The sequence below is a fragment of the Littorina saxatilis genome, linkage group LG3 (genome assembly GCF_037325665.1).
Source record: "Littorina saxatilis isolate snail1 linkage group LG3, US_GU_Lsax_2.0, whole genome shotgun sequence".
NCBI classification, from domain to species: domain Eukaryota; kingdom Metazoa; phylum Mollusca; class Gastropoda; order Littorinimorpha; family Littorinidae; genus Littorina; species Littorina saxatilis.
Genome location: NC_090247.1, coordinates 58,514,698 through 58,542,294, shown reverse-complemented (window position 1 = coordinate 58,542,294; position 27,597 = coordinate 58,514,698). Strand labels below are relative to the sequence as shown.

The window sequence follows — 27,597 nt, the reverse complement described above, 5'->3', positions numbered from 1 at the left end:
AGGCCTTCTGTTACATGTCTGGGATGTCATTCAGCGACCGCAAAATGTCAAACTTTTTTCAACGTGCCCCAAACTGTGTCGTTGTGGAAGAGCTGCCATACTTGTCCATAGTGGGGGAAAGATACCTTTAGGACTTGAACTTGAGAAAATTGCTGAAACCTGTATTGCCATCTCAGTAAATTTGATGACGAATACAAAGCTTAGCATCATCCCTGCATGTACTGCAAACTTCCTGTTAAGTTAAATACATGTTCAAGCAAATATTCATGTTGACAAGGTTTCTGTCATTGAAGATTTGCTGTTCTTTATCCATCAATATATATATATACTTAGTTCAGTTTCCGCTTTTAAATCGTGCAACATTTTTACGAAGGGAATAATAGGGTATCATGTGTGTTCTTGCAGTTCCCTGTTATTAGTGACTTTTGGTTTTGTGCCGAGTTAGAATTCTGTAACTATTCTTTCCCATGTACATTATGATTGGCTTATTATTTATGTTACATATTCAAGCTGTTTGATGGCTTGGTCAGTAAATTTGATTTTTCTGTTAGAATTTTGGACAGTGTTTTCCTTGTTTGCTTTTGCCCTTCTCCCAAGTATGAGATCCTGTGATTGTTCAGTTGAACTAGAGCTCAGTGGTGTTTGTGATGTATATTTTGATTCTCAAATGTCAGAACTACAGCAAGAATAGTCATGTCAGTGCAATTCCTTTCAGGATTACATGGTTTCCCAGTGTGATCAAAGTGTTCACATTGTACAAGATGCCCGCTCCGTTTGCCCCATTTTCCATAAAAGAGAAAAATTTAATTTCTTACCCATTCAAACAGTGTTGTGTGTATGTATGTGTGTGTACATTGTTGATGGTTGTACACATGTATAATAATATATCTGGATTAAACACTAAATGTAACACACACACTCACTCTCTGTGCAAAAATACAACTGAACACTCACAACGGAAGTACGTTGTACCCACATATAAACGACATAAAGACTGACAACAACAGACAATCATCAGAAATATGAAACGAGTACAGTTTTGAATTTTAAGCCACCTTTATCAATTTTTCCCAACGGTCCACTCTCTCCAAAGACACAAACTTTGTTTCAATAATCCATCAACGGCCAAGCCTCGGCACTCTCCCAAAGTTTAGCGAGCGTCATGGTCCGCCTTTCTCTTAGTGGGTTTTAATGAAGCCAAGAAACTGAAGCAGAAATGTAAGAGGCACCAGTCCTCAGTTTTAACCCAGTGACACTTCAGAAACACATTCTTTGATTGATTCATCAGCAGCCATGTCTCAGCATCCTCCCCAAGTCAGTCGAGCGACATGGTCTGCTGTGTCTTGGTAGGTTTGATGAAGCCGAAAAAAACGAAGCAGAATTGCTAGGCTGCTCAAGTTCTCAGTTTTAACCCATCCTCTCTCTTGAGAAACACATTCTTTGATTGATTTATCAGCAGCTGTGTCTCAGCATCCTCCCCAAGTGAGGCGAGCAACATGGTCCGTCTTTCTCTTGGTGGGTTTGATGAAGCCAAGAAACTGAAGCTCAGACACTGCTTGAATGAATCGTGCTCTGGGTTAGTGTCAAGGAACAAAATTGAACCTGAATTGCAAACCCTATTCAGTATTGTGGCTACGCTTTCTATCAACAGGCAGAAAAAAAGTGAACCTGGGCTCAAGTGCATGAAGCGAAACTGGGTGCCACCCAACCTGGTGGGGACAAGCCCATCGGGGTCTGATTGAAATCTATTATCACAGCAAATCTCAATTTCAAACAACCCGATCCCGCTGCTGCCCAGTTTCGCTTCATGCGCATCCGCCCTGGTGTCCAGTTGCTGCTGTCTCTCCTATTGCAATACAGTGTAACCCTCCGTATACGACCGCCCGTTTTAAAACTTCCCTCTTTTATAACCTTTGCCAGTCCGGGTTATCGACTACACACGGAAGACATCGTGAGGCCGTGCGGACCCATGCCTCTCAAAGATGCACGCTTTTCCTTCTTTGAGAAACATGGGTGCGCACGGCCCCACGATGTTTGTAGTCTAAATTTGACCTTTTTTATTTTTTTATTACTTCTCGCTGACATTTTAGGACATAAGAGCTTTTAGGTACCCAAGGCATTCTTAAAAGCTCATTAAAAAATTCAAACTTGTTTAAGAGATATTTGCAATTAAACACTCTGGGTCCACACGGACCCACGACCACCAGGGAAGGTTAAAGACCTTCCCTTTTCAGATTTTCTGTTCGTACCGTCTTTAAATTTATCTCCATTTTAGGACTCTCCCTCTTTCAATACCGGATTTTCTGAGATTGCTGGTGGTCTGAAATGGACTGGGTTTCACTGCAGCACAACCATAAGGCAAAAAAATAAAAAAAAGGTCTGTTTACGGTAACATAGGGTAAAAAAATAGGGTCGGTAGGTCGGCTTTTTTTTCCAATTTTTTTTTTTTTTTTTCTCTCTCCTCTCTATGATGTTTCACAGTTCATTTCTTCTCATCAATCCCTGTTTTTGCCTGTTGAAAAACGTTAATGATACTAAAACTCGCTGGATAGGTACTGATAATTTTCACCCCATCCTTTTCATGACAACATTTATCAAGCTTTACAGCTAGCGGGTGGCGAACACCACTGCGTGCATCCATTTTGAAAGGAAGTAACACGAGTGACGACCCTTTACTCCTAACAGTACTTTGAGCTTACCTCCCTTCTGTCGTCTGCTGTTTGAGCGCAAACAGCTCTATTTTGGATGCGGTTTTTCTTTTTTCTTTTTTTTTTCTCAGACGATCCAAAAAAAAAGATTAGGGTCGGGCCTAAAAACTAGGGTCGGTCGGGTTACCGTAAACAGACATATTTTTTTGTGGGCCTAAAACACTTGAAGACTGACATATACATGCAAAACTTCACACTCATTAGCATACACACACAAATGGGCGATATGCACACACACTCCCACAAACTAGCACTTCCACGAAAAACCAACAAGTGAAAGGATACTGCAATACTCTGTCCGGCTTGGAAGCTTTCTTCTTGTTCTCCTGATTCTCTGATGTCAAGATGCTTGCAAAGGCCTGTCAAACGAAACGAAAGCTGTTGATCTGTCCCCTAATACCAAACAGCTAAAACGTAAAAGAACACTGAGAGAGAGAGATTGATTGATTGATTGATTAAACTTTATTACAGAAGGATGGAGATTTTAGGCGTTGCCTAGTCTTACAATCTGTCCTTGCTAACTAACATGAATACAAAACAGACATGAAAACATTATAAGAGCAAAAGAGGTTGACGGCAAAAAAAAAAAAAAAAAAAAAAAAAAATCGTACATATGATAATAAATGGCATTTAAAGGCAAAGAAAAAGTTATAGTATTTGATACTATTAAATACAATAACAGCAATAGAAATATGAAAATAGAAATAATGGTAAGGATGATGATGTCATAACGATAATAACAATAAAAAATATTTAAAAAAAAAAATATAAAAAAGATAATTAAAAAAAAAAAAAAAAAAAAAAAAAAAAAAATTAAAATAAAATAAAAAATAAAAAAATTAAAAAAAATCCCGAGCACTAGAAATATATGGTCCAAATGAAACAACAACGGCGAGCAAGCAAAATAACAAACAGTAAGTCATTTGTATTTTACAAAAAATACCGACAACATAGCAAAAGGAAGAAGAGAACTACAACACAGAGAGAAAGAGAGAGAGAGAGCGGCTGAAAATACTATGATTGATCTGTTTGATAGTAATGGGATCAGTAGGGCAACACTGATGACCTGCATCACCTAGCTTTTTAATGAAGAAAAAAAGCGACAATAACACGATTTAGCCCCGTGTGAGCTTCATGGTCCCACAAAGTGAATTTTAAACCGTCCCTCTTCTTGCAATACTTTCACAAGGTTAATTCAGGACTTAAAAGGGGGTTTCACTGTACAACATTCACCTTTCTACAGCGACCACTTTTGTTCAGTCAAGGGGGTGGTCGCTCTAGACAGGTTTGACTGTATCTTTAATCTTTATATCAGTTTCCTCAAAAACATTTCATGTGCTCTTGTGTCTCTGCAACCCACCTGTAGCCAGTCATACAGGTTGATGAGCTATCAAGTCATGGGGATGGTCGTGATAGACGGGTCCAATTGTATCTTTAATCATTATATATCTCTACCTCACCCTGCAAATAATGTACATGTACATATGAGCAAACCATACATACCCTTTTGTTCATTCTCGGACGAGAACAATGACAAAAATGGTAAACAAATCAGGTACCAAATTTATTTAATTCAGGGTTGCGCTCTCTCGTTTCCGTTGCGACGATAACCTAAAAAGGTTCCTGCAATGTATCGATCCTGATCCTGATCTCATGAGCTCTCGTGTCTCTGCAACCTACCTGCAACCAGTCATGCATAATCTTTATATTAGTTGCTCTGAAACATCTGACATGCTCTTGTGTCTCCAGAACCCACCTGTAGCCAGTCATACAGGTTGATGAGCTGTCCACACTCCAGGTGAAGCTTGTATGCAATGCACACGTCGGGCATGGTATGGGAGATCCCGTTGTCACCCACCGCGCAACACTCACACTGCAAAACACCGATATGGCCTGGATGTTATGCTTTCTTTCTTTCTTTCTTTATTTGGTGTATTACGTCGTTTTCAACCGTTCAAGGTTATATCGCGACGGAGGGAAGGGGGGAGATGGAATAGAGCCACTTGTCAATTGTTTCTTGTTCACAAAAGCACTAATCAAAAATTTGCTCCAGGGGCTTGCAACGTAGTACAATGGATGTTATGCAATGAACAGTAAATCTGGCATGATAAAGAAAAAAATCCAAAAGCAACAGAAATACAATAAACAGACCTGTTTACCCTAAACCCGAGGCAAGAGTACTTTCCCCAAAAGTTGAGTGTATTTTTCAAAAAGTTGGTGTACTTTGCAAGCAAAGCCATATGGGGTAGGGAATATGTACGCGTGGGTGCAAACGTGTTTGTGTAAGAATAGCATGTCTTGTGAACACCTTCAGAATTTAACTCCTTCCAATACAACAGGAATAAAACAATTTTATTTACCTGTCAGTTTATAGCATTATAACCAGTGTCTTCCAAACAGATTGATAATGAAAAGATGAAGTTCGTGAAATAACATCTGCGGTTGACAGTGGCAAGTTCATTTTTACAATCATCTCAGAAAACATTGCTTCAGCGCGGACTACAGCCTTTTCTTCTGGCAGGATTTGCTTTGCGGGAATGAACTTCATAATTCCTTGGCAGCTTTCAGCGGATTTCTTTGCAGCAACCTTGTCCAGGTGAGTTTTAGAGTTCTGCAGTGTCGTTCGATGTCATATTTCCCAGCATGGGCAACAGAGAAATCTGATTTACAATACTTGCAGTGTGCATGACTTTTTCCCATAGTAGACTCCACAATTCCTGGCTCTTTCTTATATTTCTCAAAGAAAATCTGCTGCTTCTGCTGTTTAGACTAGGTACAGTCATCCAAAACTGGCACATTTTCCCGCTTCATTTTACCACGATTGTCCAGACGATCGCACGTGCCAACAACTGAACAAGGTTTCCACAGCTGAAGACTCGCTGTCATGGTTATCTCCCTTCGACCGAAACCGGTATCAGTTGTACCATTCCGTAATCAGCACACCAACACCGGAAAACGTATTCTAGACTTTTTCTTATGCGTATTTTGTGCGTGTGTCGCGTATTTGCGTACCGATAATAATTTGGCGTACAAAATACGCCCAAATCGTACTGGTAAACAGGTCTGAATAAACATTAAATATCTCAAAGGGAGATTTTGTATTTATGTATTTTGCGTGTGTGCTTGGTTCACCACAATTTGGTATCTTAAACAAAATATTGAACTTTGAGACTGAGAAATTGCACCCAAAAATCATCAATGGAAGTTCCTTCTATTAGAATTATTGAACTTATGTTTTGAACATACCTTACCTCCAGCAATGTTGGGCCATGCAGCAATGATAGAGGAAGCTTAACAATTGTAATGACCATGTGACCAGGTAAAAGCACTGATACATAAACCAAAACAAACATGCACAAAAAAACACAGAAAACACAGAATAACCAAACCAATCCCTACAAAAACAATACAAACACCACCAACCAATCGACTAACTAAATAAGGCAATATTGCTACTCCGTCAGTACGTGCCCAGGGGGTATGCAACTAAAACATCATCTGCAACAGCCATCATGGACCATGTGGTAATTCTCGCTGATAAAAACATCTTTTTAACACATAATTTCACGTCAGAATAACAATATAAACGCTCTTCTGTTTTCAGTGTAGCAACAGCATCCATTATTTTGGCAGAAAAGTATAATGCCAATGAGACGCTGAAAACACAATAGCTGCACCAAACACACCTGCAGATAGTGGGCAGGGTGGCTCAATCCCAGGTGAATGGCTGAGCGCGGGGCAGCGTTGAGATGGTGCCGAACTGTAGTCAGGTCGTCGTAGTACAGAATCTCGTACAGCACCACAGACTCTGTCTTCAGGAGGTATGTACTGTAAGCAAAATAAATCAGAAGATAAAGAGTGCAACGTCATCATCATCATGGCTTTGCGAATGAAGCTCTATGAAGAGGTAGCTCAACGTCAACTATAGGCGTGCTCACAGACCTGTGCACACTCAAAACGCTCATCAGTAGTAAACAAACCAAATTTCAGTAGTTTTTAAAATGTTTCAGTAGTAAGCTGTAACGACAGTTCAAGACATAATTCTGCTCACAAAGCACACAAACTGAAACACTATGACGCAGTAGAATGGGAATGGTGACAGAGCCGGTGTCTCCTCTTCACTATCTGAATCTCGCACTCTTTTTTTCTTTTCCATGTTTCACTTCAATCACAAGTTGCCACGCAGACGCTGGACGAACTAAATCTAAGAACAAAGACTCAATGCTGAGAACACGCGCGCTTCCAGTAAATCGGAAAACATCTTTTCAGCGCAACGGCCAACTAAATGGTCAAAACATCTTAAAACAGAAAATTTGGAGTAAAACATCGGAATTTCGGAATTTTAATTAAAAATCCGTAGCACCGTATTCTGCATATAAAAATCGGAGAAATTACGGAGAAACCGTAGATGTGCACAGGTCTGTGCTCATGGCCCACGAGTGCAATGCAGGGCAGGCAGGCCCGGCCGCAGCGGCTGCAGATAAAGGTCTGGTCTGGGTTTGGTGCTGAGGCTTTGTGGTTCTTTCTTCTACTGCTTTTATCTTTGAGGTCGGCCCTGCAGCTGTTCTTGAAGGAGGAAACAGTCTGTTGCATGGTGTGACGCCAGGCATTGCGGTCAATGTACAGCATTTGCAACTGCATGCGTGCTTATCTCTTTGTGAATGCTACCCCACGTGTGTGCCAGTATACTTCCTGCAAAAGTGGAAATTGCCACAAAGCCTATTTGTCTTGATCAATGCTTTGATGTTTACCCTGGAAATCATAGAGAATAATGTCAACAGACTGTGTCCTTTGAAACACAATATCCGAAGTGGGCTCGAAATAGTTTCAGTTAGGTAGGTATGCTTGCGCATAAAAGCTTCCCTAAATAAAAATCAGTCCATTTTTAGTTTTGAATGATATCTGTTTGAAAACAGTAAAATACAAAACAACAAGAGGCAAAGCCTTCAAGGCTCACGTAAGAAATCGACAAACAGTAACACAAACTCAATCACTCCGTCACACATACACACACACACACAGTAAGCATAGGTGACACTGTGCAAGAAAGCGAGACACTAGATCTAGATCTGTCTGTCTGCATGTAGCCTACTTACAGGGACACGACTGCCAACTAGTCTCGGCCCGCTCAAAATAACAATGACCGAGACTTTCAGTAATTCCTTCGCGTGACGTCTAACCCTCTTACGTCATAATGTGACGTCTTCAAATGACGAAATGTTAAAGTTTCTACCACAGACATACACACGCACGCACACACGCACACACACACAGACAGACAAAGTTACGATCGCATAGGCTACACTTACGTGAGCCAAAAAGCAAATGCCAAAAAAAAAGGGACCCTTGCTGGATTCTGAATATCGCACTGAAATGCAAGCTTACCTTACAATCTCTGTCACGTAGCTCAGAAGTTCTTGCCGTACTATTTCATATGGCGTCATCTTTTTCTTCTTGCCTAGCTCTTGCAGTTTCTGCACAGAAAAGATTATCATGAATTATTCAAACCATAGATTAAAATTAGCTACGACAGAACTTAGCACCCCTCTTTCAGGCAAGCATACAAAACAAAACAACAAACAAACAAGGAAAGTTAAATACTGGAACATCTAAAGATACAACAAAACCGTCTCTAGTATGCCAAACTACTGGTCTCTGAATTGGACAGACATACGAAAAATACTGAGAAACAGAAAAATACCCACTTTAGCTCAGTAACGTGTTGTGCTTTTCATCTTCAAGATGACGAGGGTCCTTACTTCTACTAGCATTGCATCTTCTAAAAATGTCACAAAAGCACCAACTTCTTTTTCAAAATACAGAAATGAAACAAAAGCCCAGAGCATAAATAAGAAAGTCACATTATGCATTCAATACCTTCTGCAGACTTCTCAAGTCTGTTCTCTGCAGTTTGAGGTCTTCTTGTTCAACGCTCACGTCTGGGGTTTCCTGCACCTGTTCCTCTGTACACAGCATAAAGAGAATGCCAGGTGACAAAATTACACTGTGGTGACATTCATTTTATACTTTAGTATGCAATTGCTGGGAAAATCAGGTTGCTTCCTCCTAGCAAAAAACTGCAGCAAAGAGAGTTGCGCTACCTAGATGTGTGCGTATGTGCAGAATGACAGAGGTCTTTTATGTGCCACGAAGGTGACATGGAGTTGGATATGGATACCATTACAGGGATGTCGTTAGGCGTCGGACATCGGACATAGACCGATTAAGAGGCTCAAATGTCCGATTCACATAGCCGCATGGCGGTCAGATGTCCTATCGTTTTGAACTGAGCGCTGGCATTGTCCGATAAGAACTCAATTCCTTCGGACAGCGCGATAATCGTTAATGTTCCTTTCAAGATACACATTTTCAAAAAGCGACCAAGCACTCTCGCGTACAGGTGCACTGAAGTTGTGCAATGCGGATCTTGCGTTTGGGTGACACCCGTCTGCAGCACATTAAAGTTAGGAGTATGGGAGACTAAGTCTTGCGTCTGGTTTTACGCTCTGTGCTACATTAGGGTCAAAAACAGGGGGGAACACGGCGAGCGTCATTCTTGAAAATGACAAAATTCTGACGTCCTATTGAAATTTCTGAAAGCGGTCAAATGTCCTATTGATGCTGAAGAGCTAGGACATTTGTCCTATAGGTATGAATTTGTAGCAACATCCCTGCCATTACCTAGTCATCACATACTAGTCGTCAGCTGTGTTCGCTGTAGACTGTATCCAAACCTGTGACCTAAGAATCCAGTGCTCTAACAGCTAAGCTTCCATATCCTAAACATAACGCTGAAAGTTAGGAACTATACGGTTTAAAGGATCTGGGGAATTTTTTGTTCACTACAATGCATTTGTGTGAATGTGATATAACCATTCTTTACATGCCGTAGAATTAAAGTAATCGCACCGCTATTCTCTAAATGAAAAGCTTAGCTGCAACAATTAACTTAACTTATCTAATTTATCTAATTCAGTAATTGTCTCCATGTGTTGTCACCTTTTTATTAATGTGAGAACAGTACTTTCTTGTTGTTTGAATTTTGAATTTCTCTTTCTCATTTGTTTGTTTGTTTATTTGCTTAACGCCCAGCCGACCACGAAGGGCCATATCAGGGCGGTGCTGCTTTGACATTTAACGTGCGCCACACACAAGACAGAGGTCGCAGCACAGGCTTCATGTCTCACCCAGTCACATTATTCTGACACCGGACCAACCAGTCCTAGCACTAACCCCATAATGCCAGACGCCAGGCGGAGCAGCCACTAGATTGCCAATTTTAAAGTCTTATGACCCGGCCGGGGTTCGAACCCACGACCTCCCGATCACGGGGCGGACGCCTTACCACTAGGCCAACCGTGCCGGTGACCTTTCTCATGCCCAGTAGCCATTGTTCTTTTGCTTAAACATATCTATTCAGCACATACCTTCTAAGTGATCCAGTCGGTGGATGAAACGACTCAGTTTTTTGCACACGTCTTTCAAGACAGGGTCATCGGTGTCGGTCATGTGACTGGTACATTCTGTCACCAGACCAGTCAGCTCATCTCTAGCTGTCAAACTGTGGCAGAAAAAAAAAAAATATTTTGCAATGGCCATTTCGGCATAATAGACGATGTTCGGTAATAACTCTGTCAAGTTTTTATGGGCTGTGGAAGAGTTGCTTTCCCTTGTTTCCATAGAAACGCTGATGCAAGCCTACAATGTCAGGTGTAGCTTGCCTCAGTGTTTCTATGAAAAAGCAAGGAAAAACAACGGTAAGCAACTCCTCCACAGCCCACAAAAACTCGACGAGTTGTTTTTTTGAATTCGTCTATTGGCCCTCAATGACCTTCCTGAAATGAAAATGCCATCTGTGAGGAACTGTGCATGCACAGCATTGGGATTTATCCACACTACTAGCTCCTGGGCTTACTCATGCACAGCATTGGCATTTATCCACACTACTAGCTGCTGGGCTTACTCATGCACAGCATTGGCATTTATCCACACTACTAGCTGCTGGGCTTACTCATGCACAGCATTGGCATTTATCCACACTACTAGCTGCTGGGCTTACTCATGCATAGCAGGAAGTGAGTGGGAATTTTAATACAAAACCTCCCTTTAATGACCTTGAACAATCTGAGAAAATCACAACCCAAAAAGGAGGAAATCTTATAATGGGGGTAAATAAAAGGTCCTTGTCTACATTTTTATACCGAAATCGCCATTTGACAATTAAAATGCAGAGTCTATTATCTACAAATATCAACAATACACCCCCTTTCGATCAGGAAAAACGAAGCCAGTGTAGCCGTTTGAAAATTCATTGTAGTATTCCAGCGTAGTACTCATAGTAGGATATCCTTATTTGGAAAATGCCAAGCGCAAAACTCCTCTCAAATCCCGTGCATTTCGTGCGTTTAAAAAAAAGCGTGGACAGCGCTCCAGTGTCAAACTGTTGCTGCACTTGTTTGGGCGTGGCTATAAGCATAGTGACATGAATTTGATTGGTCAGTATTTTTAGGCAAAGCACATGTTCTCAGCAAACAGAAAACAAAATATTGGAAGCGTGAGTCACGCTACCCAAAAATAAAATCTTTCTATACATACATTTTGTTTTCTATAACTTTTTTCCCCATGGTTCATTCATCATCTGACCTAACTTTTTAGCGAAATCTAACCATAAGATTATTGAAAAAAAGCAAAAATGTAGACGACCACCTTTAACAATGGCAATGAACAGAAAATCTGAGAAAAGAGGGTCTTACAAAGGAAGGAGTCTTACATTGGGTGTCTTAAAAGGGGGGTGGAGGGTGGGGTTTCCCACTGTATGCGCTACAATCTTGGTATATTTTAGACACTCAAAGGCAGGACAGACAGTAATGAGTCAGCACATGTAAAGTCAGCCCAGAGAAAACTGAACATACTTTTCTCCAATGCCCGACCTAAGCATCAATCATAGGATAAGCTACACTACAGCTTGATGCAGACCTGTTTACCCTAAACCTGAGGCAAGAGTACTTTTTCAAAAAGTTAAGTGTATTTTTCAAAAAATTGGTGTACTTTGCAAGCAAAGCCATATGGGCTAGGCAAAACGTACGCCGTGGGTGCAAACGTGTTTGTGTAAGAATAGCATGTCTTGTGAACATCTTCAGAATTTAACTCCTTCCGATACAACAGGGATAAAACAATTTTATTTACCTGTCAGTTTATAACATTATAACCAGTGTCTTCCAAGCAGATTGATAATGAAAAGATGAAGTTCGTGAAATACATAACATCTGCGGTTGACAGTGGCAATTTCATTTTTACAATCATCTCAGAAAACATTGCTTCAGCACGGACTACAGCCTTTTCTTCTGGCAGGATTTGCTTTGTGGGAATGAACTTAATAATTCCTTGGCAGCTTTCAGCGGATTTCTTTGCAGCAACCTTGTCCATGTGAGTTTTGGAACTGCAGTGTCGTTTTTCCCATAGTAGACTCCACAATTCCTGGCTCTTTCTTATATTTCTCCAAGAAAATCTGCTGCTTCTGCTGTTTAGACTTGGTACAGTCATCCGAAACTGGCACATTTTACCGCTTCATTTTGCCACGATTGTCCAGACGATCGCACGTGCCAACAACTGAACAAGGTTTCCACAGCTGAAGACTCGCTGTCATAGTTATCTCCCTTCGACTGAAACCGGTATCAGTTGTACCATCCCGTAATCAGCACACCAACACCGGAAAACGTATTCTAGACTTTTTCTTATGCGTATTTTGTGCGTGTGTCGCGTATTTGCGTACTGATAATAATTTGGCGTACAAAATACGCCCAAATCGTACTGGTAAACAGGTCTGTTGATGTATTTCAACGTTAACACATGGCACCAGTCTATGCAAATAGACGAATTCCAGAAATAACTCTGTCAGAATGTTATGGGTTTTGGTAGAGTTACTTTTCCTTGCAAACCTTGAGTCAAACTACACGTGACAGCTACATGTCGCTCGATCTGTGCCCTGAGGGACGGGATCACATCCGCTATGCCCATTGTCAGCTTTGACATGCTAAATCTTGACTGAAAAGAGTATTATACTGAGCGGACAGTGCAAACGGCACATATCAGAGGTAATCCTCACTGGAATGTCAGTCCTTTGCATGATTTCCCTTGCACAGATCGTCACAGCGTACAGAGACACGCCGTTTGCTAGTGACCGGCCTACAATGTCAGGTGTAGCTTGACTCGGTGTTTCCATGGAAAAAGCTAGGGAAAGCAACTCTCCCACAACCCATACAAACTTTACCAAATTATTTCCGAACATTGTCTATTAGGCAAAAAAAAAAAAAAAGGTCTGTTTACTGTAACATAGGCCCAAAAAATAGGGTCGGTAGGTCGGGATTTTTTATTTTTTTTCCCTCTCCAAAAACCCCATATTTTTACGTTATTTTGCAAAAAAAAACCAAAAGATTTTTCCCCCCCCCCCCCCCAAATGCCAAAAAAAAAGTCTAGGGTCGCGCGAAAAAAAATAGGGTCGGTCAGGTTACCGTAAACAGACCTTTTTTTTTTTTTTGCCTTAGTATTACACTATCAAACTTGAAAAAAGGGAATGTAGAGGTAAACACCTATACACAAGCCCATAAAGAAAAAGAAATGAAGCTTCTTGAATATAGCAAGTTTTAAGCCATGACCCATGAAATCATGTCATTGCAAATATACTACACACACAAAAACACAGACACAGTTACCCAAGGAGTTCAAAAGCTTTTTCAAAGCCCTCAGTATCCTCAATATCACTCTCTAGACACATGGAATACAGCTCTCGTATCTGAAACAGTTCAGTAAAATCATTTTAATGTTTAATAGCCTTTGCACAGCAACACAGAAATGCCCAGTTCCAACATATGTAACTAAAAAAGTCAGAAGACCTCTGTGTGTGTGTGTCTGTGTGTGTCTGTGTGTGTGTGTGTGTGTGTGCGTGTGTGTGTGTTTGTGTGAATGTGTGTGTAACATAACATATCAAAACATTAATGTGTTTGATTGATACATACTTCTTTCTGCCAGCCCTTCTGTATAAAATCCTTAAAGGAACTTCTCAGTTTATCAAAGAACTTCTAAGTTAAACTAGACCTTCAGCACATACTTAAAAGCATGAATGCATGACTCACATGATCTTCCTCTGAGTCTGAACATTTAGAGACTGAAAACAAGAATAGGTTTGAAAATAAAATTCACAATGCAAGAAGGAAGTAAAAAAAATAAGCTCAATAACAACCTACTGCACACAAAGACACTCACTCACCTGTTTGCCAAGGGGGCGGGTTGGAAGATGTGACGTCAAAGCATGTAGCAGTTGTAAAATGGCAGTGCTTCTTCTCTGAACGGTGCTGTTCTGTTCCAGTAGTGACTGAACTAGTTTCTGCAACACATTCACAACAGAATCCATTGCATTCAAAAACTTGCACACACACAGAAAAAAAATTCAACTTACAAAATTATATTAGGTGCTTGTGTCAAGACGCTCAAGACAGTCACTGAAGTAACTTGTCACAGGCGTTTAAAATACGTACAATGGAACCTTTTTTTATGACCGTCCATTATAAGACTCCCAACTTCTGTAAAACATCCTTTTCTTTTACATTTTCTTCATACTGTATGTGACCCTCCACCATGAAATGAGTTGCATGTCACCTCGCGCGGTTCTGCACTAGGCTTGATATAAGTCCGGAGAGTGCCTGGTAACAGTGTGAGGGTTACCTTAGTCACAGGCTTATAACTCAAACAGTTTTCGCTCTTTTCTAAAACGGTTTTCACCACTGGATAGAGCATAAAAAAACTCGTTAGGAAAATGTAAAAATATGAAAATCATGCAAAGGTGACATGCAACTCAATCCGTGGTGGAGGGTCACATATTGTCAATAAACTTACCTCCATTATTTTGAGACCTACTTGCATCAGATTTTAGGGCTTCAAGCAGAAGTACCACTGTACTTCAACATTATGAAACGCTCATGAAATCAAATATAAAAACACATATTATCACCAGAAGGCAGCAATAAAAAAATAAAAATAAAAATGAAAGATTAAAACCTCTAGCTTTGAACAGTGGTACCAGCGATGTGATGACCCTTTGATAACGGATCATCTCATAAGAAGGACACTTTTTACTGTCTCTTTGTTTTTAACTTTGACTATCACAGCTACCACTGTATCTCAAAGTTTAAGGAGCAGGCCTTATCTTCAGAGTCACATATTCACTTTGATTCACACTCTGCCTTCATTGTTCAGGAAACTAACACAAAGCTTACCTTGAAACTTTCCTCATTTTGCAGAACGTTTACCAAGTCTTTAGCAGGAAGCTTCTCAATGTGTCTGAAACAATTCACACACCAAGTACCTTACACAACTCTATCACTATCCCGTTAGCTCTTTTCTTTCTGCAATCAAACTTGTTGTCATTGTACGCATAAGGCCAAGAAAAAATGTTGATGTTTTCAAATCCTTGACCGACCCTGTTTTTCCCTGAGAAATTCAAGTTTTACGCCCTCACGGCAAAGCCATTCGGGGCATGTTCCCGGGTTTTAACCTGACTTTTGATGAGATACACAAGTGTGTGCGTGTTTAGGTGGTATCAGCCATCTGCACTTATGGCAGAATGACCGAGGTCTTTTACGTGCCACTGTGGTGACACTGGGATGGGAGATGGATACTGTCTCTGGGTCTGCACATAAAGTTGACCAGTGTCTGTCCCGGCCCGGATTCGAACCAGCGACCTTTCGATCACAAGTCCAGTGCTCTACCACCTGAGCTACCCGGACCCCCCTATTTTCCCCTCCCAACCCCAGAACTTTTATTGACCCTTCCAAATACAGAAAAAAATGACAAAACTTGATTTTGCAGACTGTACAATGTCATTGAGAGTTAGTCTTCTCATCCAGGGGAAACTTCTTGCACGATTCCTGGCCAATAACTAGCAACATGCGTCTGTGTGTATACAAAACTAACTTCAATCAGAAAATAAATAAATAATTAAATTTTTAAAAAAAGGACTGTGCCATGTCCACAACAATATCTACCTTATTAACCAACAGACCTTTTCAGTTCTGACTCCACTGATATTTGACACAAACACTGGCACATAAACAATACCATCTCCAAAATCACAAGCGGCCACATCATTTCACTTTGTTACTGGTCCTGCGATATATTTATCCAAACAGAGGTGCAAGAGTTTGTGGCCAAATCACATTAACAAATGATCAAAATAATCCATCACATAATCTGTAGATGGAAGTTTAAAGTGAAAAAAATAAATATAACAAAATGCCAGAAATAGAAGGTGTCTGGAAATAACTCTGTCAGATTTGCATGGGTTGTGAAAGAGGTACCGTATTTGACGGACTACAAGCCGCGACTTTAAAAAAAAAAAAAAATCGCATTTCGGCTTATAAAAGGATGCGGCTAAAACGTTACCTAAACTTGAATAGCATTCACCTAATGGAAGTCGCCGCGGATTTTCATTTCGCTCGATTAGCGATTACAGGTACTTTATTAGCTCTCTACTCAAGACTCAGCGCTTTTCTCTTTCTTTCGCGAATCTTCGTTTGTCAACAAGTCGTCGTGACAAGATAGCGTACAGAGAAACACCGGATGTATCAGGATCTCGCGCGCGCGCGATTTAGTTTTTTTGTGTCTTGCGATAGTTGGAGGAGCGAGAGCCGCCATGTTGTGTTTGCGTCTGCTCGAAATGTGCGCAAAAGTCGTAAATCATCCCAAAAAAGCTTATTCCGGGCGGGACTACATGTGTATGTTGGTTACAAATTGTGAGTGTGATATTTTTCTTCAAACTTTTTCACTTTTCTTCTTTGTTTCACTTGTTTATTCTCGGAGCCGATTTCGCCAAATACCGTACTTTTGTTTGCCTGGTTGTTTTGATTGATTGACACGATCTGATTTTATATCTTTTTCGAAGGCGGCTAATATAGTGACGCGGCCTATACGTGGCTCGTCCCAATTATTTTGTTAAAAGTCGGGGGTGCGGCTTATAAAACGGTGCGTCTTGTAATCCGTCAAATATGGTAATACTCTTGGTTTTATTGAGTCAAACTTTCCCACGTGGTATTATAGGCCAGTCACTAGCGAGGGGTCTGTCTGAAATAAGTGGACAAGGAGACAGGGTCCCCACTGGTTTTTAGAAACAAAATTCCATGACTTTTCCATGACTTTCCATGAGCCTCAATAACATTTTCCATGACTAGATCCACAGGTCGCCATTTCCGAACACGCAAACTTTCTACGTCTTGTCACTGCCAGTTTTGACACTGGCTTGCTTTGCACTGAATTTGAGTCAGTTTCTACGCAGTGTCTCTTCGATAAGCAAGTCGAGCATTTGCTACGCAGTCAGATTATCGGTAATGTTTGCTGGTCCTGTAATTTCACAGGACCAGCCACTGTTTGTATCCATCTGCACTTTCATAAATTCCGTTTCGTAACTGTCACTGTGACTTGACGAACTGTCATTTTTTTTCACCGCGATACACAGTTCATTGCGAAGATCTTCCTCGGTAATTCGTTCCAATTCCGCATACTTTTTGTTGTCAAGAAACAACTCGAAAGAAAGTTTCAAACTCATCATCCTCCATCTTGCCTGTCGAAGCGCTAAAGTACTTTATCGATGCAAAAACAAAAGCAGAAAACTTCGACGAAACCGACTCAAATGCAGCGCAGACGACACAACGAGATAACGGAAGGAAGTGAGCCTCGCTTTGGCTCAAGTGCCGTTAAAAATACCGTTATTCTCGTATGCAAATATGAACGAGAAGTTGGTCATACGAACAAGCCTTGTGCTGGCGACGCAAATTGCCGCTGGCTGGGAAAGGGGGGGGGGAATGGCTGGGCGACAAAAATCGCCGCTGGCGTGCTAAAGGTTAATTTTTTCTTTCTTTCTTATTTTTGTTAAATTCCATGACTTTCCATGGCTTGAATTGAAATTCCATGACTTTCCAGGCCTGGAAAATTAAAAAACAAATTCCATGACTTTCCAGGTTTTCCATGACCTGTACGAACCCTAAGGAGAACATGTAGACATTTTGCCTCACTAAATGCAAACGTGTTCCCTCTTTCACAACACTACAGAGTTATTTCCGGTGTTCGTCTGTTGATACTTACCTCATAACAGATGGCAACCGCTGTAAACGATGGACATCATCGTTGGTCAGCTGCTTGACCACCTGTGCTATCATCTCTGTCGGACAGCAAAACTGTGACAAGGGGTTGTGTGTGTAGTGCTCCATCATGCAATACTGAAACGAAAAGAAAATGAAATAACTTGTAATCTAAAAAACAAAATGACTGTTGATGAGAAACACAATTTTGAAAAAGAAAAGAATACTGTACTCACCAAGACAAGCATAGCACAAGTACGACGTCAACATGAGGGCCCCAAAGGCGGGGTATCATCACGATCACGGGAAGGGAAATTTTAGCTTTCATGATCACAGTTACCTTGATTTTTGTTTTCACGATCACGAACACCTTGACGAATAGAGGATCATAGAGTGAAACAGCTGTGAAAAATGTACGTTGAAAATAAAATGCTTTGCAATAATGCCCATAACGACCACGAAAACAAATGACGATCACGAGACTTGATTTTTTTGTCATCACGGATCACGGGCAAAGTCCCATCACGATCACAGAAATGGAAATTTCGGCAATCACGGTCACAGAAAGGTCAAAAAACGCCAATCACGATCACGATTTTAAACCCTTTGGGGCCCTCTAACATTTTTGCCTGTGTGGCTTGAAGAAGGCAAACACTTTGACATACTTGTACTTGGTGATTACAGAATTCTGTTGTTTATCAACCAAATCATTTGTCACAACAAAACTAGCGAAATTAAAAACTCCACAAGGGTTGAACATGTACACACGTTACCAATGAAATTATCAATAAAGATACACCTGCATACAGTTTTGTTTTTTTTACACCTTCAATGATTAAAGCAAGTAACATAAGAAATCACTTGTGACCATCATTACAAGAAAGTGTACAGTGGAACCTTCTTTTAGGACCTTACAAAAATATGAGAAAATTGGGTATGAAAAGGGAGGTAAAATTACATATGTTATGAATAGAAAATCTGAAAAGTGGGGAAACTCTGAAATTGAGAGGGGGGGTCTTTTGAATCAAGGTTCCATTATACAACTGAACAGATAAAAAAAAAAATCACTGCTATCTACAGCACAGCAAGTGTACCTGTACTCTCAAAGCTTCCTCCCTCACTAACCTGAAACGCAGAGATAAAGTTGATGACAGAGAAGTGATGGCACAGGAACATGTCCAGCAGAAGCTGAAAGACTTTGGGTCCCAGCTTAAAAGGGAACTTATTGGTCATCAAAATCTGCACAAACACAAGAACATCTCACAGTTATTCAGTGGAGGATGAAGTTTATGCAAAGAGCTGTCTGAATCATTACATAAACCAAGAGAGAATATACAGGTGAAAGAAAGAAAGAAAGAAAGAAAGAAAGAAAGAAAGAAAGAAAGAGAGAAAGAAAGAAAGAAAGAAAGAAAGAAAGAAAGAAAGAAAGAAAGAAGAAGAACGGGTTGGAACAATAAGTACAACGCTGTGATTATGGAATGAATTCTGAACTTTTACTCCCATACAAAAACACACACCGTAAAGTTTCATCTGGCTGTTAATAAAACACAGGCCTTACAGGCTACTGCAGTCCGGAGTTCCAACCTAGCCAATCACAGCTAGGACTTACCTTGTCAATCAACAGGCAGATACTCTGTGGAAGGCGGGGGCCAGGAATTTCTCCATGCTGAGCAGAGAGGACACAGCGCTGGACTTACCTTGTCAATCAACAATGTCAGATACTGTGTGGAAGGCGGGGCCTGTAACTTTTCCATGCAGAGCAGAGAGGACACAACAGTGGACTTACCTTGTCAATCAACAATGTCAGATACTGTGTGGAAGGCAGGGCCTGTAACTTCTCCATGCAGAGCAGAGAGGACACAGCAGTGGACGTACCTTGTCAATCAACAGTGTCAGATACTGTGTGGAAGGCGGGGCCTGTAACTTCTCCATGCAGAGCAGAGAGGACACAGCAGTGGACTTACCTTGTCAATCAACAGTGTCAGATACTGTGTGGAAGGCGGGGCCTGGAATTTCTCCATGCAGAGCAGAGAGGACACAGCAGTGGACTTACTTTGTCAATCAACAAAGTCAGATACTGTGTGGAAGGCGGGGCCTGGAACTTTTCCATGCAGAGCAGAGAGGACACAACAGTGGACTTACCTTGTCAATCAACAGTGTCAGATACTGTGTGGAAGGCGGGGCCTGGAACTTCTCCATGCAGAGCAGAGAGGACACAGCAGTGGACTTACCTTGTCAATCAACAGTGTCAGATACTGTGTGGAAGGCGGGGCCTGGAATTTCTCCATGCAGAGCAGAGAGGACACAACAGTGGACTTACCTTGTCAATCAACAAAGTCAGATACTGTGTGGAAGGCGGGGCCTGGAACTTTTCCATGCAGAGCAGAGAGGACACAACAGTGGACTTACCTTGTCAATCAACAGTGTCAGATACTGTGTGGAAGGCGGGGCCTGAAATTTCTCCATGCAGAGCAGAGAGGACACAACAGTGGACTTACCTTGTCAATCAACAGTGTCAGATACTGTGTGGAAGGCGGGGCCTGGAATTTCTCCATGCAGAGCAGAGAGGACACAGCAGTGGACTTACCTTGTCAATCAACAGTGTCAGATACTGTGTGGAAGGCGGGGCCTGGAATTTCTCCATGCAGAGCAGAGAGGACACGGCAGTGGGAAGCAGACGGTGAACGGCAGTGACGGACGTTGCGATGCCAAGCACTAACACCAGGGGCAAACGATCCAGGTAGTTGCTGTTGATAAACCCAAGGAAATGAAAGTTATTTCAGTACAAGCATCTATGTCTGTAAGTCCATTTATGAGTTATTTCTGTTGTTATATGTCCTTGTGTTGTTTTTGTGTTTTTCTGTGTGGATAAACTGGGCTCTGTTACCATAAGCCTTAGGAAGAACATGAAGCATTTACAATTTCTTAATCATGACAGATAACAAATGTCAACAATGCTGTTCACACACACACACTGACACTAACATGTTTTAATTGAGTATGGGCCTGCAGCCATCACAAGAAAATCAGAATACATAAAATATAAACGTTTGTAAAATGCATGCTCAGTTAAACCAGAGCTGTCCATGAACAGCTCTCTAGTGTGTTCAGTTCCATGCATCAGTTTGGCAAGAGGTGGATGCATTAACCACATAGTCTTATATAGTGAGTGAACAGAGCTAGATGTATCAATCTTTGACCAGGCAAAATTAATGAGACAAAATGCAGTTGCAGTATTACTTAAAGATACATGATCTCTGTTTGGAATCAACTTTTCTTTAAAGTGGTCTATACTGTTTATAGTGGAACCCCTAGTAAATTTACAGAGGCTATGAACAAAAAGTCTGAGAAAACAGTCTTAAAAGAGAAGAAGTCTTCTTCTTCTTCTGCGTTCGTGGGCTGAAACTCCCACGTACACTCGTGTTTTTGCACAAGTGGAATTTACGTGTATGACCGTTTTTTACCCCGCCATTTAGGCAGCCATACGCCGTTTTCGGAGGAAGCATGCTGGGTATTTTCGTGTTTCTATAACCCACCAAACTCTGACATGGTCTTGTGCTTGCGTGTACACACGGGGGTGTTCGGACACCCAGGAGAGTCTGCACACAAAGTTGACTCTGAGAAATAAATCTCTCGTCGAACGTGGGGACGAACTCACGCTGACAGCGGCCAACAGGATACAAATCCAGCGCGCTACCAACTGAGCTACATCCCCGCCCGAAGAAGTCTTAAATTGGGGGGTCTTAAAAAGGGGGTTCCACTGTACTAAGCCCTTCCATACACCCACTAAACTTACCTGCATGTGACGACAAAGTCCTGCAGAATGGCAGCAGAGAAGCTCTCTGTGTCCTCCAATATGATGGTGACAGGTGGGGCGGTTGCGCAGTCTGACGTCATGCGCCGTTTCTTTGTTGGTGACTTTCTGGGGGACTGCACCTGAAAAACCGAGCAAACTAAAGCTGTCAATATTCATCTAGACAAAATCAAACATGTTTTTAACCTCTTTTTCTGTGATAATTTTATTTCAGAAACAAAGCAGTTTTGCAAGCCTATACTAACTTGAAAACTGCATCATTACTGTACACTACATTGGGGTGTGCACGTTAAAGATCCCACGATTGACAAAAGGGTCTTTCCTGGCAAAATTGTATAGGCGTAGATAAAAATGTCCACCAAAATACCCGTGTGACCTGGAATAATAGGCCGTGAAAGGTGGATGCAGCGCCTAAAGGCAGTCGATCTACTGGCCGATGTGAATGCGTGATATATTGTGTAAAAAATTCCATCTCACACGGCATTAATAGGTAACATGCGCCTTGAGTCGCCTTGTGTGGTGAGATACGTGCGCGATATAAATCCTCGTAAATAAATAAAAAATAAAAACTGCTAAAGGAAAACCGTCATTTTAGGCACTTCATTTTGTTTACTTCCTCTTTTTTTTGTTCCTTCCAGATTTTCTCTTCATAAAATGTGTAAGTTTGCCTCCATTCTAATGTTACCTCTCATTTCAGACTTTCATAAAGTTTGGGAAAAAGTTTCAGCAGATCATGTTTTCAACTTCAAGCAGAATCATCACACAGACAGCAAACTGTAGTCTTACATTTTTGGAGAAGGATTCATAATGTTTGACAAGTGTCGCCATACTGCACAGGCTACTGGTTGCTGTTGAGGAATCGTCTTCATCATCAAGAGATGCCTGAAACAAAAAAGACGTCTCACTTTACTCATAACTGAAGTATGAATCTCAAAATATAATCTCTGGGACAGGCTGAAAATCTTTAACCCAGTGTGGGATTTTCAGTGGGGCAACCACCCCCAACCCAGCGCGTCCCCGGGTGGCGGATAGGGGAACGGACTTCAGATATGAAGACCAGCCGCTTGCGGCCGCGGACCAAACTGGCGGTGTTTCCTACCAGGGTGGAGTGGGGTAGCAGGCGGCACTGCTACTCTCTTCGAAATGCTCCATCGCCCTTCGACGGGACTCATCTAATGCGATTATGGGCGCATTAAAACCCTAGCTCCAGGTGGGATCCCGGCAAATCCTCCCCCCTGTGCTCTCAGGGTAGGACGTACAGGCCATGAGCTAAGGGTGAGGCAACCCCGACAGAAACCTCGAGTGCTGAAGACGGAGGTACTGGGCTGCACGGCGCACTCTAATAAACCATGGTACCACGCATCAACGCCAACCAGAGATACGGCGAACGCAAGAAGAAGAAGAAAATACAATCTAAAGTCCAAAAAGAAAATGGAGCTGAACACATCTTGAAGATTATCTGATTACTTACTGCTAAGTCTACCAAGAAAAAAAACAAAAAACTAACGCAGTGGCTAAATATCTCACAATACAATCAAGGCAGCAGTTCCCCTACTCTAGGAAGCAAATACAATTACAGCAACAAACACTATTTTTCTCACACATTTGTTTGAAACAGCACAAAAAAGCTATAGAGCCTCAAACAAACACTCACACAAACACACACACTCTCTCTCTCACTTAAATACTTACCAGTTCTGGTTGGGACAGAAGTTGAGCCAGCAGTTTTGAGAGAAGAGCTTTCACAGAAGTGCAGTCCTTTGACCGTAACGTCGCAACAAGGGGGGTAACCCTCTCCCTCAGCATCACAGCCAGGTTGGAGAACATGACACCATGATCAGGGGTATTCACACCTGAAAAATAAATCAAAACCAATCAAATATTTTCAGTTTGTGATATTAACATTATAAAATAAACAAAAATGTTAACACACAATCATGTCCTTTTCTGCGTACCCCTGAAATCAACTGATCAGACACACATCATAAAACACGTGTCAAAGCCAGTCTAACATACACGCAAACAAACACCTTCTTTCAGTCTTAACCTCAAAACTTCAAACACTGCTCAGTTCTTCTGAAAATTACTTACATGTGTGATTTTGCAGCAATACACACTCAATAAACATTACTATCCAAAAAGATAGTCAGCCACACAACTCTATGGAAAATAATCAAATCATATGAATAATACATTGGAACCCCCTTTTAAGACCACTCAATTTAAGACTTCTTCCTTAATAAGACCCTTCTTTCTCAGATGTTCTGCTCGAAGCCTCTGTAAAAGGACTGGGTGGCTGAGTGGTAATGCACTTGCGCTCGGAAGCGAGAGGTTGCGAGTTCGACCCTGGGTCAGGGCGTTAGCAATTTTCTCCCCCCTTTCCTAACCTAGGTGGTGGGTTCAATTGCTAGTCTTTCGGATGAGACGAAAAACCGAGGTCCCTTCGTGTACACTACATTGGGGTGTGCACGTTAAAGATCCCACGATTGACAAAAGGGTCTTTCCTGGCAAAATTGTATAGGCATAGATAAAAATGTCCACCAAAATACCCGTGTGACTTGGAATAATAGGCCGTGAAAAGTAGGATATGCGCCGAAATGGCTGCGATCTGCTGGTCGATGTGAATGCGTGATGTATTGTGTAAAGAATTCCATCTCACACGGCATAAATAGATCCCTGCGCCTTGAGTCCGAGTCTGGAGATACGCGCGCGATATAAGACTTCATATAGCAAAATTACCTCCCTTTTAAGACCTAATTGTCTCGGATTTTTGAAGGCCTTAAAATGTTGGTTCTACTGTAATACAACGTTCAACCAAAAGCAATCACAGACCGGTAATTAAGGCAGCAGCTGGGATCTCTCTGACAGAACCTTGACGTTGAACTCGCCTGTGCCCGTCACCCACAAAGACCAGAAGATCCTCAAACATCTTGCTGTTCAGGTCAGACCGCAAAATCTGAAAACAAATACATGTAACAAGTTAAACAAGAAATAACAACACTCCATCCTTACTGTGAAATAATATCTTGATCTCAGACACGCTCACACGGAAACATACACTCACTGTATATGGACACCGAAAGTGACCTGCCGACCTTTGTAAAGCCTCAAGTGTAACATTTTGTAATTTTTCTTTTAGGAAATCTCAGTGTAGCCAATGGTGTTTATGTAAAGTATTGTCGATTTGTCCAAAATGTAATTGCATACCCACATTTATGCTATTTCGTGGAAGAATTCATATTTATCAATAGTTGTTTTTTTAAATAGCAGGCACATTATAATATAATGCCCATTAGAGAGTGTCAGCAGTGCTTCATTTCAAGTATTAACAATGTTTTCTGACCTATATCCTGACTGCACACGGAGTGAGAAGCAGAAATGAGTACCAAGACTCACATAAAAGAAGGAACTTTTGAATGCTTGTGATTGTTCGTTTGAGTGTAGCAATGTTAGCTTGGCATAACAGTTTCTGTTACAACGTAGCATGTACATTGAAAGCAGAACAGTTGGCATCTCTGCCTAAAGCAATCTTTCAAATACTGAAAGTGCGCACCTCACTGAATAAAGGACCAATTGAACAGAAGAGAAAACAGAAGAAAAAAAACACACGCAAAAACCCAGTTATCAATAATATGGAAACATGAATAAATACATGAAATCACACTGAGTGTCTTGATGCCATTCACTCACCTGTATTTCTGTGTCCACTGCCTCCCAAACATGCTGAAAAACTTCATACTGCAAAGGTGCATTTCCATTCTTTGTTGGAAGATAATCCTCTGTAAATATGCACACATCCAGCATCAAAATCAAATTTGTGTACAAGAAAAAAATGTTAAAATGTATCAGTATCGGAAAATCCATGAACACTATATGTTTCAAAGTTGCTTTGACTGGTTGGCAATATCCAGATTTTAGCCATGAACCGGCATTGTGGTCAGACTGAATGAATCTTAAAATATTCACTTGCTCTCATCAGCTAGAATGTGCCGTCACTTCGACAGGGCTATATCTGGAGTAAGCTTAAGGGAATTACGGGTTTCTGTAAGACTAAGAGTAAGAGCCAAGATTTTGACTAGTAACGAAATACTGGCTTGGAAAATGACTAGCAGTAGCACAACTGCTTATACTACGCGAAGCACGACCAGGCAGACCCACGCTCTGTCCTACGAAATCCCCCACTCCAGGACAGCCTACAGGCAGAAAACATTCTTCCCGCGCACCATTCCAGAGTGGAATCGCCTGCCTGTAGAAACTGCCACAGCGCCATCCCTGGCATCCTTTCAGGCCAGGCTGGCAACTCTCCACTGACCCATCATCCCCCCCCCCTACCCCCAACCTCCCCCCCCCCCTGAACTTCACCCCTGACCAAGCAATAGACCGGAACCACCATCACCCAAGTGTAGCAGATTCATCACCATGCTGATGTTGGCTACCTATCACTAAGAAGAGAAGAAGAGCTAGCCTCACTCACCTGCTCTGGCGACTCTCTTCTTGCCTTTGGCTTTAAAGGGAAAGCAACCCTGCAAAAACATTAAAATACAAAGTCTCAGTACCACGACATAGAAAAAGTACACGTGTAAAAGACCGCATTCACTGATTCACCAAAGCACGCTCACTGTTTGTTTCACTGTTTGCGCTGACTAAACAGTTACGCCATTTTATTTCACCACATTTAATTTTAGAATACTACATAGGAAATCATCAGTTGGTTACAGTTTAGGTAGACCATTTGTAATGACACTTAAGCTTATCAGTTTTTCTGGATTCTCAAGTAAGCGATCATTGAATTATCTCTTGGTGAACCTTATAAGTCTTGATGGCAACACCATCCGTCAGTCTCAACTGAATCGTGTATTTTTCCTTCTCTGCATGTAGTCAGCCTCTTATTTTCACCGTACCTCTTTTAATCACCAAGCTGGCGCTGCCATTACTACAACAGAAACGACAAATCTTGTTTTTATTAATAAAAGGCAACAATCCAGACAATCTTACCCGAGAAACTGACTCGGCGATGTTCATTTTGACTCGATTTCTCTTGGTACCGGTTCCGCGGCTTGGCTTCTTCTCGCGCGTTTAAGAGTCGATGACCAAACGTGTTTCCATAAAAGAAAGAAGTGCATCTTTTCACCCCAAAACACAAGAATCAGCAGACTGCCTCAAAATAATTGTTGGAAGAATGATTATAGAAAGCACATCTACATTGATGAACAAAGAAACATTACTTCAACAAACTTCCAAACAAATATACGTAAAAGGAAACTCACAGAGAGGTGAGAGTTCAGTTGGCACACTCACTGTACATACCATAAGGCCAACTCTGCTCTGCGAAGCCTAGTCCACACCCCGCCCACCCCCCCCCTCCCCCTACCTCCCCCCCCCCCCCCCCCCCCAGAACCATGCTGGATACAATGCAAGGAATAATCAATGAACTCTCATTGTGAAGTGTGCCCCCCCCCCAAATAATAATTATACAAAATTAGCCTCTGACAAGTTGACTACAGTTTCATCCACTTCGAAAGCAGTAATCATTGTGCATGTTAATTTTTGACTTTCTTGTAGAATTGGGTATAAAGACGCTTACAAAAATCAGTGTGAATAATCTCCCTTGACTGCAAGCGATTTCGTCTGCTATATGAACTGGTTCGCCGATTCAGCAAAACATTCTTAGCTAGGCGCGTCTTCCTGAATGAATTATGGATTTTGACCAACCTTGTATACAGTGATTTGAGATTTTCCATTTCAAAATACTGCCTTTACAGATTTTCCGTTCACAACCACAGTGGTGTGCAGGTGGAGGGTCTTGGCCTTATCCCATGGCCTGGCTAGATATGAGATCCATCATCAGGATCAGGATCGATACATTGCAGGAACCTTCTTAGGTTATCGCAACCGAAACGAGAGAGCGCAACCCCTCAACATTTAATATCTTAATAAAAGGGTTTAA

The 27,597-nt window shown here is 41.5% G+C and overlaps 1 protein-coding gene across 1 annotated transcript; it reads right to left on the bottom strand.

The window, feature by feature from the left end:
• Positions 1-984: 984 nt before the first annotated feature.
• LOC138962787 (origin recognition complex subunit 3-like) lies at positions 985-26,769 on the bottom strand. Its single transcript, XM_070334745.1, has 20 exons — positions 26,646-26,769; positions 26,125-26,173; positions 25,341-25,429; positions 24,483-24,606; positions 23,343-23,503; positions 22,437-22,532; positions 21,633-21,772; positions 20,424-20,583; positions 18,962-19,075; positions 17,841-17,974; positions 14,981-15,044; positions 13,975-14,091; positions 13,421-13,500; positions 10,136-10,269; positions 8,586-8,671; positions 8,094-8,182; positions 6,395-6,536; positions 4,465-4,581; positions 2,994-3,067; positions 985-1,572 (listed from the first exon to the last, which is right to left on the bottom strand). Exons 1-20 carry the CDS (start codon positions 26,670-26,672, stop codon positions 1,467-1,469), a joined length of 2,103 nt encoding a protein of 700 aa, XP_070190846.1. The 5' UTR covers positions 26,673-26,769; the 3' UTR covers positions 985-1,466.
• Between the last annotated feature and the right edge of the window lie 828 nt (positions 26,770-27,597).

Coding starts and splice junctions, on each gene's coding strand:
- LOC138962787 (XM_070334745.1), bottom strand. CDS start 26,672: ATGAACATCGCCGAGTCAGTTTCTCGG. Junction 26,174..26,645: donor TCGCCGAGTCAGTTTCTCGG/GTAAGATTGTCT, acceptor ATGTTTTTGCAG/GGTTGCTTTCCCTTTAAAGC. Junction 23,504..24,482: donor AGCTGCTGCCTTAATTACCG/GTCTGTGATTGC, acceptor TTTATTTTTCAG/GTGTGAATACCCCTGATCAT.